The sequence below is a fragment of the Dendrobates tinctorius genome, unplaced genomic scaffold, assembly GCF_039654945.1.
Source record: "Dendrobates tinctorius isolate UK_male_01 unplaced genomic scaffold, ASM3965494v1 ptg000011l, whole genome shotgun sequence".
NCBI classification, from domain to species: Eukaryota; Metazoa; Chordata; class Amphibia; order Anura; family Dendrobatidae; genus Dendrobates; species Dendrobates tinctorius.
In genome coordinates this window covers 128,095,500-128,114,439 of record NW_027361679.1, presented here as the reverse complement: position 1 = coordinate 128,114,439, position 18,940 = coordinate 128,095,500, and the positions used below count along the sequence as shown (strand labels likewise).

Sequence of the window (18,940 nt, the reverse complement as noted above, 5' to 3'; positions counted from 1 at the left end):
CCAATGAAGCGAAAGAGAAATACATTTTCTATAGATCTGGTTGTGTGTGTAATGTAATCCAGGGAGTATCAGGAAGGGTATTTGCATATGCAGACATAACTGCTGATGGTCCTGGGGGCATAAATACTGAACCATATATACTGAATATATACTGAACGATAATAAAAACCCTTAGCAGTTATAATATGATGCTGTAGCTCTGCCAATAATATCACAAATACACAAGTCACATTTTGTTTTATGGTTTCATTTATTTTTTCTTATTTCTTTAAGTCCCTGTTCACTCTAGATTCCATCCTCATCTTCAATTAAATAGTCACAACGGGGGGTGAGTCAGTGCATGATAAAAATAAACCAAAAACTAAAGAAAAATGCAAAATGTTGGGACAATGTCGGCATCATAAATACTTAAAAATATTTAACCCTCACAGTTAATTCCTGAGTACCAACAGAGAGAAGCCCGTTTCTCTGGGGCAGAAGGGAACATCTGCTTCCTGTGATCGCCATATTTAACTACCAATTTATTCTGCTCAAAACACTTTAGTACAGGAAGGCTTGATGCTGAGATCCATGCAAAAGAGTCAAGGGGCCAAGATGAAATTCATCCTCCAGTGCTTCAAGCAACATAACAATGATTATGTGGTAGTGAAACCCCCTTCTCAGAGGTATCAGGATCCCAATGGATGAGACTTGGCTAAGGAATGTGTCTTCACAACTGTTTTGGTTTCAAGGCCACTTTCTGGACTAACCTATAAAGCACTCCAAAGTTCTGCGAAAAGACCAAAGGTATCAGATATTATTAAGTATACAGACATGAAAAAGCCAAGCTATGATTTTTATTAATATCAGCATAAATTGGAAGAGTGCTGTACGTAGACAACAATGAGAAAACAAAAAAATAAGAAAAAAAAAAAAAATGAGAAAAAAAAATGCTCACAGTAGTCAATCTAGGTTTAATTTCTAGAGTGCAGACCCCTATCAATCTAGCACAGGCATTGTGATCGTGCCCATCCATTTTTTCTTAACTCTTGACTTTTGAGGCCACAGACTGGCAGCTTGTAAATGAAGAGCAGTAGGGACAACTGGAGCATCTATGCTGGAACAGCAGAAAGATTTCATTGGGGACTGGGTGGGGGGGCATTACCACCTTTTTCTTCTTAAAGGGGGTTTCCTCTTTCAACTGTGTTCAGCCCAGTGGCTAGCAGATGTGCTGCAGGCTGTAAACGATCACTGGGAGCAGTGGTGGGTAGGCATTGCTGGACCAGGGGAGGGTGAATATTGCTACACTTGATATTTTCAGCACTATTCATTTTTTCTTAATCAAATAAAGCAAGCTCTGTATGGGCATGCAGCCAACCAAGAAAGTGGGGAGAGTGCTGATATATGAAAGATTAACTGCTGCATCAGAGGGTTAATAATCAGCAAATCGTAAAATAAAAGACAACCATGTACCTGAACGGCAAGGTATGCTAGGCCAAGGTAAGCTGCAATGCAGATTGCCAACAGGAGATCAAATATTGCTGGTTTCACTCTGAGGAAGAAAACAAACCACTAGTTTAGCAAAGATGAAGGAAATGAGCAGCAGCTCAATACATGTTGTACGCTCATATTATAGTTGTCAACACAGAATTTGCAATCGCAGCTTAAGCTAGATCTATACTCACCGGTATGCATTCATTGTTTGTTTCAGCTGATCGTAAAACACAAATTCTGGGTCTCTGCAAAAATAGGAGATATATTTGAAAAAACAGCGTGGGAAAAATGTGTTCTCTTTAAAATACAATTAAAACAACATATAAATCTAAAATTGGATTTAGAGTAATGAAAAGGGCTATTCTCTGATCTGCTGTAACATTCTGATCTGCGCGCAGGATCTAACTAATAACCAAGGAACTAAGGGAACGTTGGCTTTTCTGCTGTATAACGGAGCTCATGACCGCGCACTCTGCAGGAAAGGACTTCAGAAATGGAGCCTCTGCTGCAGCTTCTTGCAAATTGCATGGACAGGAGGAAACGATAAGGCTGAGTTCCCACATTTGTATGATATGGGCCATGCCTGGCCCACAATTTCTGGGTCTCCTGAACGGAATGAACAGTCTTCTAGGCATATACGAAGCTGTTAGTTTGGCGAAGACTTTCCGCCGGCTCAGGAATTGGGGGCTAAGCAAGGACCATATAATACAGACATGTGAATACAGCCTAAGGCTTCCACCATGCAGATTATTTTAGTTTCTTTTAGCTTGTAAATAAAAACATAATAAAATGTAATGATTTTTAACAAGCTGTTTTCTGGGAAAAATGCATGAGAAAGAAATCTTTACTTATAGCATGCAGCATTTATGTGTGGGGGAGCACCAAAATTAAGAAGCGTGTGCAAAAGAAGTGCACCGTTTGTTCATACCACACTGATCCTCACTTGGGCCAGACCTACTTTTCCCGACTATCCCTACTCAAACTTTTATACTCTCGTTATGGAGACCTTCCATCAACAGTAAGGGAAAAACTCCTACTGATTACACAATGGCAGGCCTGGAACAAAAAAAGGATACGTAAAAAGAAAAAAAATAGACCCTCTTTTATGTTTATACAGAAGCCTGACTTCTCCATACAGTCTTTCAAAGTTGGTCCAAAGCCTTCGCGACCAAACCTCAAGACCAATTCATTCACGTCTGACTCAGACATGAAAGAAATCCAGAAATACATATCACAATTTTTGTTTACTTGCAGGCAACAAGTTATGTGGGTAGTTGCCTCTATGCCCTCTGATTTTCAGAATGGGCTGTGAGATCTTCAGGATACTAGAGGCTGTATATCTGCTCTGTACAGATATCTCCATTGAATACAACTCAACCACAACAGACCTTCCTTGTTGGATGCGGTCAATAGATGACATTGAAATCTCATATTTATTAATTATTATTATTTATATAGCACCATTGATTCCATAGTGATGCACATGAGAAAGGGTTACATACAAATTACAGCTAACCTTCCGTATTTTATGGACTGTGCTTACCATAAGATGAATCATAGATTTAGACAGCAGAAAATAGGAAGAACATTTTTTTCTATTAATTAAAACTTCCCTGGCAATGTAAAATGGAGAAGTCATTATCACGAATGCTAATGTACTAGGGTAGAATAGGGAGGTAATAAATCTATTGTTAGTGTCTCTCTGCAGTGTCTATTATACACACAAAGCTCTGCTACCTGTACATATAAACACACAAAGCTCTGCTACATGTGCATATATGGACACACACAGCTCAGCTATATATGCACATATACAGGGGTTGGACAAAATAATGGAAACACCTGGAAACATCAACAAAAGTTAGTTTAACATGGTGTAGGTCCACCTTTTGCGGCAATTACAGCCTCAGTTCTCCGAGGTATGGATTCATACAAGGTGTAAATTGTTTCCAAAGGAATTGTAGCCCATTCTTCAGTTAAGACACCCTCCAGTTCTTTGAGCGATGATGGCGGCGGAAATTGACGTCTAACTTGAATCTCTAAAATCGACCATAAATGCTCAATAATGTTGAGGTCTGGGGATTGTGGGGGCCAGATGAGATGCTCAACTTCATTATAATGTTCTTCGTGCCATGCTTTAACGATTCTAGCTGTATGAATTGGTGCATTATCATCCTGAAAGATGGCGTTCCCCTCCGGGAACAGTGCTTGAACCATAGGATGCACTTGGTCGCCCAAAATGCCTAAATAATCGCGGCTGTTAATTCTTCCATGAAGGGATATCATTGGCCCGGCGGATCTCCATGAAATAGCACCCCAGATCATCACAGAACCTCCGCCATGTTTTACGGTTGGGAGAAGGCAGTCTGGATGGAATGCTTCTTTCGGCTGTCTCCAAACGTACACTCGGCTGGAGGTCGGAAATAGGGTAAACTATCATTCATCTGAGAATATCACATGTTTCCACTGCTTGAGGGACCAAGTCTGGAGGTTTCTACACCACTCTAAACGCTTGGAAACATTTGTCATTGAGAGCAGCGGTTTTCGAATTGCAGCTCTTCCGTGGAATCCAGATTTGTGCAGCTCCCGACGAACATTTTTCGTGGAAACTGGGTTCTGTAGGTGTTCATTGAGCTCAGCAGTGATTTTCGGAGCCGTGGTCTTGCGATCCTCTCTCACAATTCGCTTTAGAGTCCGACGGTCTCTCAGTCAACTTCGACTTTCGGCCTGACCTGTGCTTTGCTGCGGACGTTTTTCCTTCTCTTTCAAACGCAGTCATTGCTTTGGAGACAGTACCTCTTGACACGCCAAGCATTCGGGCACTTTCTGTTACACTAGCGCCTGCCATACGAGCACCAACAATTTAGCCTCTTTGAAAATCTGAGAGGTCTGCCATTGGTATCAGGTTCTCATCAATGTTCTTACAATTCTGCAAAACAAACAGTTAATTTACATACACATATCACATAACACAAATAATCAACTACAAAACATTACAATATGTCACGGTTTGCATGTTTATAACATGTTGGAAGGTTATGATGCCAAAACGTTAGGTGTTTCCATTATTTTGTCCAACCCCTGTACATACACACACTCTAATACATGCAAATATCGACACATACACACACACTTTACATTACCATGCAGTTACTGATCGGGACCTGTATGGAGGCTACAGCAGAAGAGCATTTGCAGGACCTTCCACTTGATTAAACCAAGAACCTTTCAAGTCATATGATCAGTCACATGACCTGAAAGGTCCTTGAATTACTCATGCAAAAAGTCCTTCACCTGCTCAGTTCATGCTGTCTCCATTCAGTCCTGGTAGCTTCATCTCATGCTCTGGATATAGATCAATGTCAGACAGGAGAAGAGACAGCCGCTCTCTTGGTGATTGGGAAGGACATGGTGTCAGTGTTCTCATCCATCACAGGAAGCTGCCTTTGGACTATGAGATGCACACACCTTTTAACAAGAGTTTTTCATGTTAAAAATTGCTTCTTATAGTCCGAAATATACGGTACTCTAAAACAACACTTCCATCGGCCAGATATGTTGAAATGACCCTAAGGATTTTCTACAGAGCATTATTTCCCCATTCAGACGTTATAAACTAGGTATATATCCAGCTGATACATGCTTCAATTGTGGTGCCCTCCCAAGCAGATATTACGCACTAGCTGAGAATCAGAGTCTTGTCTTAAAACACCTGACTACTTGTCTGCCCTTGGATATATTCTGCGGCTTGTTGGCTAGTTAGATCGCAATAAATATAGTTGTGTCAGTGGCTCTAAAACCTTCTACATTTAGTATTAATGACTGCAAAAAAAAAGGATCCTCCAAATTTAGATTTCCTTCCACCACACAAACTATTTCTAGAAAAGTTAAAGGGGCATTTCCATCTTCAAGCTATTATAATATGTAATAGGTGTAATAATATTAGCAAATGCCTCCAATTAGAAATGTATAGTTTTCTGATTCGCTCTATTGCTTACCCCAGGAGCAGAAATGCAGTAGCTTAGGTCTCCATGTTTACAACTTAACCGCAAACTAAGGCTGGTTTCACATTAGCGTTTTTTAGCGCATTGCATTGTGCGCGTCCATGCACCCCTATGCTTAACATGGCGGGTGCATGGTCTAGCGTTTGCATGCGTTTTCATGCGCATGCGGTTTTTTGTAGTGTGCGCCTAGGCGCTCCGGACGCAACCTGTTGCATTTTTGGTCCGTCCAACCTGTGTAAAAAAAACACATGCGCACAGAATGCGACAAAATAACACATTAAAGTCTATGTAAACGCAGGCGTGTGCATAGACATGCGCACACCTGCATTTAAAATGGCAAGCGTTTTAAGAGTTAACATGGCTAGAAACTGGTTAAAACGCATGCGCCTTAAAAAAGCAAACGCATGCAAAACCATGATGCGTTTTTTGCATGCGTTTCTATTGCACACGAAACGCTGCGCTAAAAATGCTAATGTGAAAGTAGCCTTAGTAACTGTCACTAAATGAGTACAGATCAGTGTCCAGCCCACAGATCTGAACAGCTCATTTACTTATAAGAAAAATGTGGATTTCTCTGCAATAAGACAGATATCAAGGTATCACTTTATTCAGCTTCCTATGACCTACATGACCATATAAACAGTTTAGGAGGGTTGATCCTACTGACAGATTCCCTTTAAAGAACCAAGAGTAAAAACGTTTTTTAATACATGGGAAAGTTTCATTGCTATTCTGCACACTTCTACAAGACAACCGGGTACTTAGAAAGGGAGCTACTTGAAGACCCGCTCACCTACCTATACAGAACCTAAGTAAACCTAGCTGAAATACTGGAACATGCAAGGAGCCACAGACACCCACTCCCCCATTCCTTCTCCCCCACCCTTTGTTGCTTTTTCCTTTTCTTCTCTTCTTAGTTTGGTTACTTATCTGTCTATATTTCCAAGAAAGCCATTTACATTAGTTTTATAAGTTCCATTTACATTTGGTATTTATTGTACAAATGCTTTATATAATTCTCTAAACATTTCCACACAGAGGTGCCAGCTTGTTTTTATTTTGTTCATTATAATCTAAAACTTCAATAACAACAATTAAAAAAATACAATGTTTGGATTGTGCTTGATACTTCCCTACTGATTTCAAGCCAGCAACTTTAATCCTTTAGTGACAAATCCAAATTTTACTTTAACCCCTTCACGACATTTGGCGTACATTTACGTCATATATCGAGTCCCTGATTTCAGGATTGCACGCCGAGCCCACATCTTTCCCGGCACATGATAGCTGATTTAATCTCTTGACATCTGCCGGCAGGGAGGGGGAAGTTTGTCATTCCACGTTCCCATTGGCGCCCTGTGATGTGATCGCAGGGCGCCAACGGGTTGTCATAACAACCAGGGGTCTGCTGATAACCCCTGTATTTTTCATTACGATACTGCTGCATAAGCCATCCTGTGGCTAGCGTTCATAGAATATGGTGATTTTCTCTATACACAGCACAGGTGATTGAACAATTGCAGCTTCAAGTTCTCTAAGGGGACTAAAAAATATTGTACAAAGCAAAAAAAAAAATAAAAATAAGTTTGTAAAAATAGGAAAATAAAAAAAAAAAAAAAACTAAAAAAGTTCAAATCTCCCCCCTTTTGACAGATTAAAAATAAAACAATTAAAAAAAATACACAACTTTTGTTATTGCTGCATTCGTAAAAGTCCAATGAAAATATAAAGGTAAATTAATCCAATCGGTAAACAATGTAACAAGAAAAAAAAAAATTAAAAACACCAAAATTACAGATTTGTCTTTGTGGAAGTGTACTTTTTCCCCTGCATGAGTTTGACCAATCAGAAGCAAACGGCATCATGCAGGGTACAAAAGAACACCTACCGACAATACATTTGGGCAAACTGTTTTTTTTTTGTGTGAGACATGTAATGACAGTCTGATCTCACTGCATTGCTGTGCATGATTACAAAGTGTGGGGAGTAGAACAGAGATTAGTGTAATTACATAAACCTTTCATCTCACCACAGTCAATGTGGTGGAAGGGAATACAGCAAAGCTGCTAGATCTGTAATGTGCTGCACCTTTCCCCACACTGACTGCTGTTAGATGAAAGCTGAATCAGTGTTAGTAATCACACTCAGCACTGCTCTACTCTTCTAATCACACACAGCTTTGCAGTGAGACAAGAGCAAGACAATCTGTCATTACATGTTTCACACTATGGGTGGACACAAGCAGAAGAGGGCCTCTCAGCAAGAACTGCTTGGGTCATTTGCAGGCCAGGAATTGTTCGTAATGTGTCATTATTAGTCTGTGACAGAAGTTGCTTGGAGCTTTGGAGGTGGTAGTGGGCCCCTGTGAGGCTGCACAAGATGACCCAATGGTATTGTCCACCTTGTCTCTCAATGAGAAACCTGCTCTAAGCCATTTTGGGGGGTATTCTCTCTTTCCTCTGCATGATGTTTCCCGCTTATGACTGGTCAACATCATGCAGGGAAAGAAGCATACACCCCAACTGAAAATTCGCTGTTAACAACCTGGTGGATTTATCGTTACTTATAACCTAAACTTAGCAAGCTAATATCTCTGCAAAAATGAGGAGAAATACAAAAAATAGAAACTATGTTTTAATCAGATGCAGCCACTATTCCATGATATAGCCAGTCTAATATGCTCAATCTGGTGAAAGATAATCTTTACTATCAGAGCTGCATTTATAAAATCCAACGTGTCATATGTGGTCATAACTCTGGAATACGGCAACATATACCAGTGTTTCCGAGAATGTTTTTTTTTGTGACACATTGTATTTTATGACGATATCTATTTTGACTCCTTGCTGGATCAAAATAAGTAGCCCTGCCGCCAGATCTACAGTCTCATTTTCTTGTCTGGTGCTGATGTTTCTACTTTGATTAGTCTGGACCACGAGTACCTTCCTCGAGCACACTATATTTAAGAAGGCCGGTGATGCTGGTCTTTCTCCTTCATCTACATTGTATTTTGTTAGCTGTAAATTTAGGTCGATATGTTGAGGGTTTTTTTTTTTTTAAAAAAACATCTGAAATTTTATGAGAATGTTACAATTTTTGCAATTTTCAAATTATGCATTTAGAATTTTAGGCAATCACCCCCTAATGATTGGAAAGTGAGTGAGTAGTTGCTTTTATCAGTGTTTAGCACCAGCGATTTCTCTGCCTTTAATTATGGGGGCTTACTGCCTCCTGTAGTGTATTAGTATTGCGGCCAGGTATTGGTAAGAAAGACTGCTTCGTTTCTGTGATGTTTTTTTACAATCAGAGAACAGCATTATCATACAGAGGAAAACATGCCCTCACAGAGGGTCAGAACAGATGATTTCAATGTATGGTAATATAGCAAGATTGAACTTTTAAAACGTGATCCCGCTAAGATCTCCACACTCCTTTCCCTTACTGACATTATGGCGCCAGAAGAGACTGTACTGTATTAACATTGTATAAAACACACTGTATCAATCCCAAGTATTGGGGAATAATATCTCCACATTGCGCTTGAGGAAAAAAATCAGCATCTCTGCACCTTTTTACTGATCTATAAAGTCTAAAAGAAAAAACATTGTGAGGGGTCCTCTATAAGGATGTGCTTTTATATTTTGGTGGCTATGGGGGAATCAATACTGCAGCATATAGTAAATTGCTGTATGTTTTTATTGCTGACTCCCTATATGATTGATGAATTGGTGACATGTACAAGGCCAATGTAGCCTCCTGCCAGCATCGCAGAGCTGATCTAGGACTATGGTTCAGTAGCTCAAGCCCTGCACCCCTCCTTCCATCAATAACATGATTGATAAAAAAAGAAGTAGGAAGCAATATTACTACTTCCTAAACTGTATAAACAGGGCTTGTTCAACACAGTATATTACAGCAATTAGGAAGGAAGGTATGGTAATAAACTCTTTCTTGTGCATATGAGTCTGTAGATCTGAAGCCTCTGTCACTCCAGCTCTATTACCCGCCCAGCACAATCTTCTCCTGGTTGACTCATGGCTCTTTTGCCTGAAATCACACTGCACTTCGCGATGTATCAGCGATCCCAACCAGCGATATGACGCGGTCAGGATCGCTGGTACATCGCTAAGTGGTCGCAAGTGAGCTGCCACACAGGCAGATCTCACCAGCGACATCGCAGGGGTCGGGGGTCGTTACTTACGTGTCAGACGCAGCGATCCTGACGTCCTCCTGCCCGCGTCCACGAGTCGCTCGTCGTCACAGCAGGAAGCTGATGACGAGAAATGGTCCAGGACGTTCTCGCGCGATCAGCGATAACCAGCGGGGGAGCCGGTCAGAGGTAAGTATCAGACATAGCGATATCGCTAGCAATATCGCTATAACGTCACAAAAACCAATGACGTTATAGCGATATTGCTAGCGATATCGCTTAGTGTGACAGGCCCTTTAGGCTGACAGTCAACCAGTAGGAGGAGGCAGGGCATAGACCTGTAGTGACAGGGCCTTGAGATCTACAGCCTCAACTGCAAATCAGTTCAAATGATGATTACTCATAAATGGAGAAACAGACTGGTCAAGTAAAGGTATTGCTGAACTTTTCTTTGAAAGCGCTACATAAGAATGTAATATTTTTATTTTTTTTTTTTGGGGGGGGGGGGATTGGTAAATTCCTGCAGAGAGATTTGCCTAAAATTAAAATTAAATTTCTTCATATCCTTCAGTGCAGGCTGTGCTGTAAATGTTTCCATAATAACTTGGGAGAGTTCTGAAATGTCCTATAAATGTTTGTCCTGTTCCTGATCGGAGGCTCTCGCCTTTTAGGTGAGATGAATCTGTGCTGCACTGTATGTACATGCTCAGTAGTGAGGCAGGGCTGTTGGAGTCAGAGAAATTGAGGAGACGGTGTTGGTGGTTTGGCAAACCGACTCCACAGCTCTGACTTTTTTAATCTGTATCTACTCACTTACCTTTTATCAGCTTTGACATGATAGAGTTTTACATCTTTCAGATATCGGCTCATGTAATACTCCAGCGTGTTGAGCACATTGCAGTCTTTATCTACCAGCTGTGCTGCACGAGGCTGGCTGGTCAACCATTGCATCACTGCTTCTAACTGCTCCTTTTGGACCTGCTGCAGCGAAAGCACAGAAAATTAAACCAATGGCAGAAATAATGATCATGATCTTCTTCTAGCGTTACAGCAGTTTGATTCCACAAGGATGAGCACAAATATGTTTATTCATTAAGAGCAAGTAATGCTGTCAGACCTATGCAGCCATTCACTCTCCATTAACCTGGCTATTGTTTTTCCTGCTTACCATCTGCTGTGTGAAGATCTGTAGGTCAGATGTCGCTCCCTGTAGTAGGAGAAAGCAAAATCTGAATACAGTTTACAGGGTAAACAATGATGATTAAATCAGTCAAAGTTCTAAATGTACCTTCTCTGTGAGATTATATATGACACGGGTGAGCGCTTCAGCGAGTATTCGAGTGTTACGGGTCAACACCTCTGTGTCCACTTTCCAACTAGGGTACAAATGCAAAATCAATTTCAGTATATGACAATAATTATTACACTTTGCTGTCAGGGTACAAATTTCACTTCCAAAGAAAATATTTATAAAGAATCCTATTCTCCCTTAGGGAAACTCATACAAAACCTTTCAGTAATATATTCTAAAACATTGTATTTGCAAAAAGAGGCAATTTGACTAACAGTGAAGTCGAAAGCAAAGGGTTACAAACGTATTCTAATTCTTTTACTCACTTACATAACGCCATTATATTCCACAGGGCTTTACAAACATTATCATCACTGTCCCCTTTGGAGCTCATAACCTAAATATCCTATCAATATGTCTTTGGAGTGTGGGAGAAAACCATACAAACATGGGGAGAACATACAAACTCCTTGTAGATGTCCTTAGTAGGATTTGGGTGCAGGACCTCAGCACTGCAAAGCTATGCTGTTAACCATGGGGCCACATTTGTATGTGATATTAGTGAGAGTTCATCAACAATTCTAAAAGAATGGAAATCTCCGGTCTACATCAGCAACAATTTAACAAAATAGCGGAAAAGATTTTATAACCTGAAGCATTGCATGAATTTCACACATTTAGTTTCGCCACTTGTGGCTAGCGTTTAGAAAACCCCATCCAGTGTGACTATACTGTAATTTGTTGCAAGGCTGCTTTCTTCACCCACATTTCTAGCAGTGGCGCTGTGGGAAGTCATACAACACACTATGCAACACTGGAAAACATCCAGAGAAGCATTGCTTGAAAGAAGCACTTCTGGCTTGTGGGATTTTTTCTATTTAACTTACCTTAGATCCAAAACGCTGCTGCGGTGACCACTACGGTGGCCATCTAGGTGAGAGATGGTAAAAGATGGAAGTCTGCGGATAGCAAAGCGCTCATGTTCCCAAGCTAATGTGTCTTCAGCCAGGTTTATCTTCTTATGAACCATGGAAAACTTCACCTCAGGGAACTGGGAAGAAATAACCTGGGTATAGAAAGGAGATCATATTGTAAAAAGATTTATTAAATAATGCAAAAAAAATCATGAAGCCAGTGATTAAAGGGAACCTGTCACCTCCTTTTTCAGATATAAGCTGCAGCCAGTGCCTTTCGGGGCTTATCTATAGCATTCTAGAATGCTGTAGATAAGGTTCAAGTCCCAGGGGTGAACCCTAGATATGTGAACAGGGCTAATCTGTTCACAGGCCGTGATGAATCTGGATATCCATCTGTTGCCTGGCACGTTATAGCTATAAAGGGCCCCTAGAGCAGATACTTGGACCTTCAGTGTATTAACAGATAGGAAGAGATCTAGGACTTTTTGTAGGAATTCTAGGATGGGTACTATGGGAATTTCTCTAGAGTCGGGACTTGTGTGGAACTCTAGGAATTTCCTCCATATCCTGGAATAAATTTTTGTGGTAGTCAACTTCTGACTTTGTAATTACAGAGTGTGTTGACTAACCCCTCCGTGAACCCCCTTGATCTTAACATTTGCCTCTCAAGTTCCAAGCCGTCAAGTAGAGGCTGTCCACTTGAGGATGGAAGAATGGCCCCTGCGAGAGTAGCCTGGGGGTTGAAGGGAGAACTCAAGGGTCTGACACTGACCTGGTCTGTAGCCATGAAAACCATGGCCTCTTGGGCCACAATGGTGCCATTAGAATTATTCTGGCCTTCTCCGCCCTGATTTTGCTGATGACTTGTGGCAGCAGTATAGTCGGAGGGAAGGCATATGCCAGTTTGAATTGCCAAGGGGCATGAAGGGCGTTTAGAATTTCCGGGTCGTCCATCACATTTAGGGAGGCGAATTTTCGCACTTGTCTGTTTTCTCTTGTGGCGAAGAGATCTATCTGGGGAAGGCCCCATAGTGACACGATGTTTTTGAATATTTGGCGACTCCTTGCCTCAATGTGTGTCGGCTTAGGAAATCTGCCTCTAGATTGTCTCTTCCTCTTATGTGGAGAGCTGAAAGAGATAAATGTTCTTCGGCTAAGAATCTTTCTTGCGGAAGACATTAGACTGTCCGATCGCGTTCTGCCTTGCTTGTTCAGATATGCTACCACTGTGGTGTTGTCTGAGAGAATTCTGAAATGTTCTCCTCGAAGCTGCAGAAGAAAGTGACAAAGCGCATAACTAACCGCATTTAGTTCTTTCAAGATTGAGGACTCCTGCAACTCTTCAGTAACCCTCCGACCTTGGGAGACAATTTTTCCCATATGAGCCCCCCCATCCTGTAGGGCTGGCGTCTGTAGTAACAATACGGGAAGGTGTTATTACCCATGGAACCCCTCCCGATAGGTGACCGTCATCTAACCACCATGATAGGGCAGTTATGACTATTTGAGACAAGGTAATTTTCTTTTCAAGATAACCTTGTGGGCGAGTCTCCTCTAGGAGAATTTGGTGTTGTAAATCCCGGGTATGGAACTGGGCCCACCGGACTGCCGGGACACAAGATGTAAGGGAGCCTAATAGAGACATGGCTTCCCTCAAGGACATGCATGGCTTGTTCATTGCTGTTCTAACCTTCATTTTTATCATTAAGACTTTTACCTGCGGCAGCAGACACTTTTGATTTATGGAGTCCAGCTGAAGGCCTAAGGACTGGATGGTTTGAGGCATGGTCCTGGATTTCTTGAAGTTTATGATCCAACCTAGAGCCTGTAGGGATGAGACCATATCAGCTACTCGGTTGCTGCATTGTATAGCTGAATTCCCTACTATTAAAAAGTCGTCGAGATAAGGAATTATCAAGGTGTCCTTCTGACATAGGAAGGCCATCACCTCCAGCATCACCTTTGTGAAGATTCGTGGCGCGATAGAGAGGCCGAATGGCATTGCCGTGAACTGGAAATGATGTATGATGCCACCGAGGGAGACTGCTAGTCTGAGGTATTTCTGAGGTATTTCTGGCATCTGTAATGGATGGGAAGATGGTAATCGGCATCCTTTAAATCTAAACCGGCCATCATACATTCAGGAAAAAGCTTAATAGTAGACCTGATTGATTCCATTTTGAATGGTTATAAATCAATGTACTTAGTTTCTTTAAATTGATGATTGTCCTGAATGAGCCATCAGGTTTAGGGACCAGGAATAGAGAGGAATAAAATCCTCTCCCTTCCCGTCCTTTTGGAACGTGGATTAATACATTTTTTGCCAATAAGCTTCGAATCTCAACTTCGAGGACCTGCTGTTTGTATTGGCGAGTTGAGAGATGTTATTATGAATGAGTCATGGGGGACATGACGAAATTCTATCTTTAGCCCATGCTTAATTATGTTCAAAGATTCAAGAACTGCCCGTAATTTTTTCCCATTCTTGAAAAAAGAACATCAGTCTTCCTCCTACTGGGGGGGGGGGGGGGGGACTGGTTCTTCAGTATTTATCCTTACGGAAGGAGGATCCTTTAAAAATGGCACCTTTATTTTTGTCCTCCTTCGTGGACCAACGATTTTAATTTTCTGCTGGTCTTCCTCTACCAAATGGCAGCCTCCTGATTGCCCTCCTATAAGATGGAAGAGAGGGGTTAGGAAAGCCTTTTTTCCTTTCCTTCGCCTTGGTGAGGATCTTATCTAGGGTCTTTCCGAAAAGAAACTCACCCTCACATGGGATAGCGCAGAGCTTTGACTTGGACTGCATGTCCCCTTTCCAACTTTCGAGCCAGAGGGCACGCCTGTCGTTGTTAAGTAAGCCAGCTGTCCTGACTGCTAGGCGCAATGAGTCCGCTGAAGCGTCAGCTGTAAATGCTGCTGCACCCCGGATTAAGGGAATGGCGGCTCGTAAGTTGTCCCTGGAGATCTTCTGGTCTATCTGCAGATCGAGTTGATCAATCCAGACCAGCATAGAACGGGCTGTACAACTGCTGGCTTAAATGTGCCAGTAGCCGCTTCCCAAGCTCTTTTTAGCAAGGCATCTGCTTTGTGGTCGAGTGGGTCTTTTAATATTCCTGCATCCTCTACCGGTAAAGATGATTGCTTTGAGGTAGAGGCGACTGCTGCATCAACTTTCGGAACCTTAGTCCAAAGTAAGCAGGTCCTCATCACTGAATGGGTATCTCCTCTTTGAGGCTGAAGGGAGGTAACCTCTTTGGTCTTGTTTTTCCCACTCTTTTTTAATTAAAGATTTGACCGCTGGAATTATGGGAAAGGCTCTTCTCTTTCTCTCCGCTAGACCCGCGAACATTACCTCCTGTGTTGTTTGCGGCCCCATTGCTTTTACGCAACCCATAGTGGTTCTGATGGATTTCACTAAATTATCCATGCTTTGTAGGGGAAAGCATGAAAGTCCTTCCGTATCTGAAGAGGATGATAATGAGGACGCCAATGAGGAATCGGAGGCTACTCTCTGATCGTCCTCAGAGTCTGAGCTAGATATAATCAGCTTTTTGCTTTTGGTGTGAGTAGGTTCACTACTTGACTGACTCAGGGCTTGTAATTCCTGTCTTATCATTGCCCTTATGTCCGTGGCTGACACTGATGCTTGCTGCACAGTTTCGGAAATACATTTTTACACAGCCTTTTGGAGTAGGAGTCAGGGAGAGGGCGTTTACAAAGGGCACATTCCTTATTCTTTGCCTTCTGTTTTTTCTTTGTCTAAGGAAGCAGAGACATAGCGAGAAAGAAGGATATAGAGTGTCAGCTTGATAGGCAGAGAGTAACCACTCACCCAATGAAGCTATAGGTACCGGATCGAGAGGCTGAGGTACAGATTTGGTGGCGTGGCTTCTGTGGCTCCTGTCCGTGGAGCCCATAATAGAGTGGTCCTTGGACGAGCCTGCTGCACTATCACCTGCCGGGAGATGCGTGCCTTGCCCTGGGGACGACATGCTTGCACCGTCGAGCCCCATACTGCAGGGGCTTTTAAAGGGATCCGTATTTCGCCGTCCCCATCTGTACCGCCCCCCGGTTACCTCCCCCACCGGGTGCCCTTCACATGGGGGCAGTATATCGTGCGCAGCCCGGTACCTAACTCCCAGGACCATGCCACATATTTATTATTATTATGCACTTATATAGCGCCATTTATTCCATGGCGCTTTACGTGTGAAAAGGGGAAATATAGACAAGTATAATAAACATGTGTAAGACATGGGACACACAAGTACATAAGGAGAGGGGACCCTGCCCGCGAGGGCTCACAGTCTACAGGGATGGGTGAGGATACAGTAGGAGTGGGTAGAGCAGGTTGTGCCGTGGTTCAGTAGACCGAGGATCATTGCAGGCTGTAGGCTTGTCGGAACAGGTGGGTCTTCAGGTTCTTCTTGAAGGTTTCCGTTGATGGTGAGAGTCTGATGTGTTGCGGCAGAGAGTTCCAGAGTATGGGGGAAGCACGGGAGAAGTCTTGTATGCGGTTGTGGGAAGAAGAGATGAGGGGGTAGTAGAGAAGGAGATCTTGAGATGATCGAAGGTTGGGTGCGGGTAGGTATCTAGAGACCATGTTACAGATGTATGGAGGAGACAGGTTGTGGATGGCTTTGTATGTCATAGTTAGGGTTTTGAATTGGAGACTCTGGGCAATAGGAAGCCAGTGAAGGGCCTGGCATAGGGGGGAGGTTGGGGAATAGTGGGGAGACAGGTGGATTAGTCGGGCAGCAAAGTGTAGGATGGACTGGAGCGGAGCCAGAGTGCGAGAGGGGAGGCCAGAGAGTAGGAGGTTGCAGTAGTCGAGGCGGGAGATAAGAGCATGCACTAGTGTTTTTGTGGTTGAGGAATAAGTGGATCCGGGAAATATTTTTGAGTTTGAGGCGGCAGGAGGAGGCGAGGGCTTGGATATGTGGTTTGAAAGAGAGCGCAGAGTTGAGGATCACCCCAAGGCACCAAGCGTGCGGGACTGGGGAACGCTATGCAGCTAATTCGGAAGTTCCCCCTACTACTTCGGGGGCCGGGAGCGCCTGTATGCATATGCGCAGTCCCGCAATGTCCCCAGGACCGCGCACACGTCACTCAGCTGAGGAACTTCAGGTGTGACCCGGAAGTTCCCTCTTATCACTTCCAGGGTGATGGCGCTGCTGCATGTGCGCGGCCCCAAGCTCCCGGGACTATGCCGAAGCCATCCAGGGGAACGGAAGTCGGCGTTTCCTCTTCTGGCTAGTCATTGCTTGTGTTGAGAAACATGTGATGGTGTCTCCGTGGCTTGTGTTTTGCATGTTTTTGCATATTTCCCATAAGGGATGGGGGCATTGCTCTAGAATCACTGCGTTGAGAAACATGTGATGGTGTCTCCGCAGTGTTGGATGTTGATCTCCATGAGTTCATTCATCCTCATTTTTCACAGGCGTTTCCTCCTCTGGCCCCATGCTCCCACGTGGGCCAGGACGCCTCTATCCGGACCCCGACGACGCGTTGTTTGCAAGAATTCCGGCCAGCCTTCCCTGGATTCTGCGTTTCTGCTGCTGCTGCTCAGACGAGGGGGGAGCCGGAGTACAGCACTCCCCCGACGCTGCTTCTGGACCGGAGCTCCTGCTGTTCACATGAATACTGCGCAGGCGGCTCGCTGGCCCAGGTACCTTTCTTCTTGTAGGGAATATTCCTGCGTTTCCCATAGGAACAGGAAACCAACTGAGGAGGAGAGGCGGAACGCCCCTTTTATTTTTGTAGGTTTCCTGTTCCTATGGGCAGATCCCTCTCTCCAGTGGGTGCTGTCAGGGCGAAGAGTAAAAAAAAGTTTTATTATACTCATCCGGGGGTGGTCTGGTCTGATGGGCAGTGCGCAGGCGCTGGGCATCTCTGACCTTTCTCGATGCTTGCGCACTGCAGTACTTGGCTCTGCCCTCAACAGGACAGATCAGCACGACTGCGCAGGAGCCAAGACACGAACCAAGGAAGATGACGACATCGCATGAAGATGGGAGGCGCCAGACCCGGACCTGCAACACCCATCAGACCGGACCGCCCCCCCAGGTGAGTATAATAAAACTTGTTTTTCTTATCTTTCAGATTAGGTCGGGGGCTTATCTTCAGCATTCTAGAATGCTGTAGATAAGCCATGAAAGGCAGTGGCCGCAGCTTATAGCTGAAAAAGAAAGTGACAGGTTCCCTTTAACAGAACTAGATGATCTCTTAACATACTATAGTAAAGGAAGACGCTTTTTCAAATTACCATTTCCAGCTCTTTGAGGAAAGTGTGCTGTAAAGTTCCTTCTTTAGGAGGCTTAGAGACATGAAGATGCAAGCTGTTAGCACTTCCTACAGTATCCAGGCACAGCACAAAAGCCACATTATCTTGAAGGAGGCTTGAATCTAAAAAGAGAAGAGTGTAGATTACAATTCTTGAGGTTGCCATAGCATATCCATTAGTTTGCATGCATCCCCCTCTACACAAAAATCAAGCAGAAGCAATGGCTTTCTTGCAGAATTAAAAGGTTAGAGAAACAAATACTATATGACCATTAAAGTCTTGGGGACCTACCACACATTATAATCATGCTGCTCCCAACGTTGTTAAGCAAGCTATAATACCTGTGTGGTCCAGATGATCCTCTAACCATCTCTTTGTTCCCTGATAATTAAACTTTCCTCCTCCTGATGCGAAAAACAGCAGATTGTAGCTGTGTAAGGGATAAATGTGAATTTTAGGCAGGTGACAATACCAAACAAAATACATTGACAAACATTAGAGATGAGCAGATCACTGCTCAACCTCAGCGTACGTCAGTATTTTCTATCCGTGGACAGGTGGGTGTGAATTTCCTGAGCTTCCGTATTCCCTGGCCTGGTGTGACGCCATCAATGAGGCATGTGGTGCACAGGTGATGTCTAAAGAGCCCAGCTAATTATAAACTGAGCCTGGGATCACATATACACAGATAGCTGTCAGTCACTGACAGGACAGCCCACTGGACCCAAAATCCTAGAAAGAGCAGAGGTGTAAATGGAGAAAACAAGAGATTACACTGAATCTTTTCTCACAAAACCATTTATCAGTCCACTCAGCTCCTCC

General features: G+C 43.2%; 1 protein-coding gene across 3 annotated transcripts in view; it reads right to left on the bottom strand.

Moving 5' to 3' along the window:
- Positions 1-231: 231 nt before the first annotated feature.
- Positions 232-18,940, bottom strand: part of NCLN (nicalin) — a 74,194-nt gene continuing 55,485 nt past the window's right edge. For 2 of the 3 annotated variants that reach the window (XM_073547570.1, XM_073547563.1), the window contains exons 7-15: positions 18,460-18,548; positions 18,101-18,240; positions 11,806-11,984; positions 10,916-11,003; positions 10,796-10,834; positions 10,445-10,608; positions 1,665-1,718; positions 1,453-1,531; positions 232-769 (exon numbers count right to left, since the gene is read on the bottom strand). In XM_073547570.1, coding sequence (XP_073403671.1) covers positions 710-769; positions 1,453-1,531; positions 1,665-1,718; positions 10,445-10,608; positions 10,796-10,834; positions 10,916-11,003; positions 11,806-11,984; positions 18,101-18,240; positions 18,460-18,548 — 892 coding nt within the window. In that variant the 3' untranslated portion in view covers positions 232-709. The remainder of the gene's footprint in view (positions 770-1,452; positions 1,532-1,664; positions 1,719-10,444; positions 10,609-10,795; positions 10,835-10,915; positions 11,004-11,805; positions 11,985-18,100; positions 18,241-18,459; positions 18,549-18,940) is intronic. The other variant, XM_073547577.1, reaches the window with a different exon arrangement.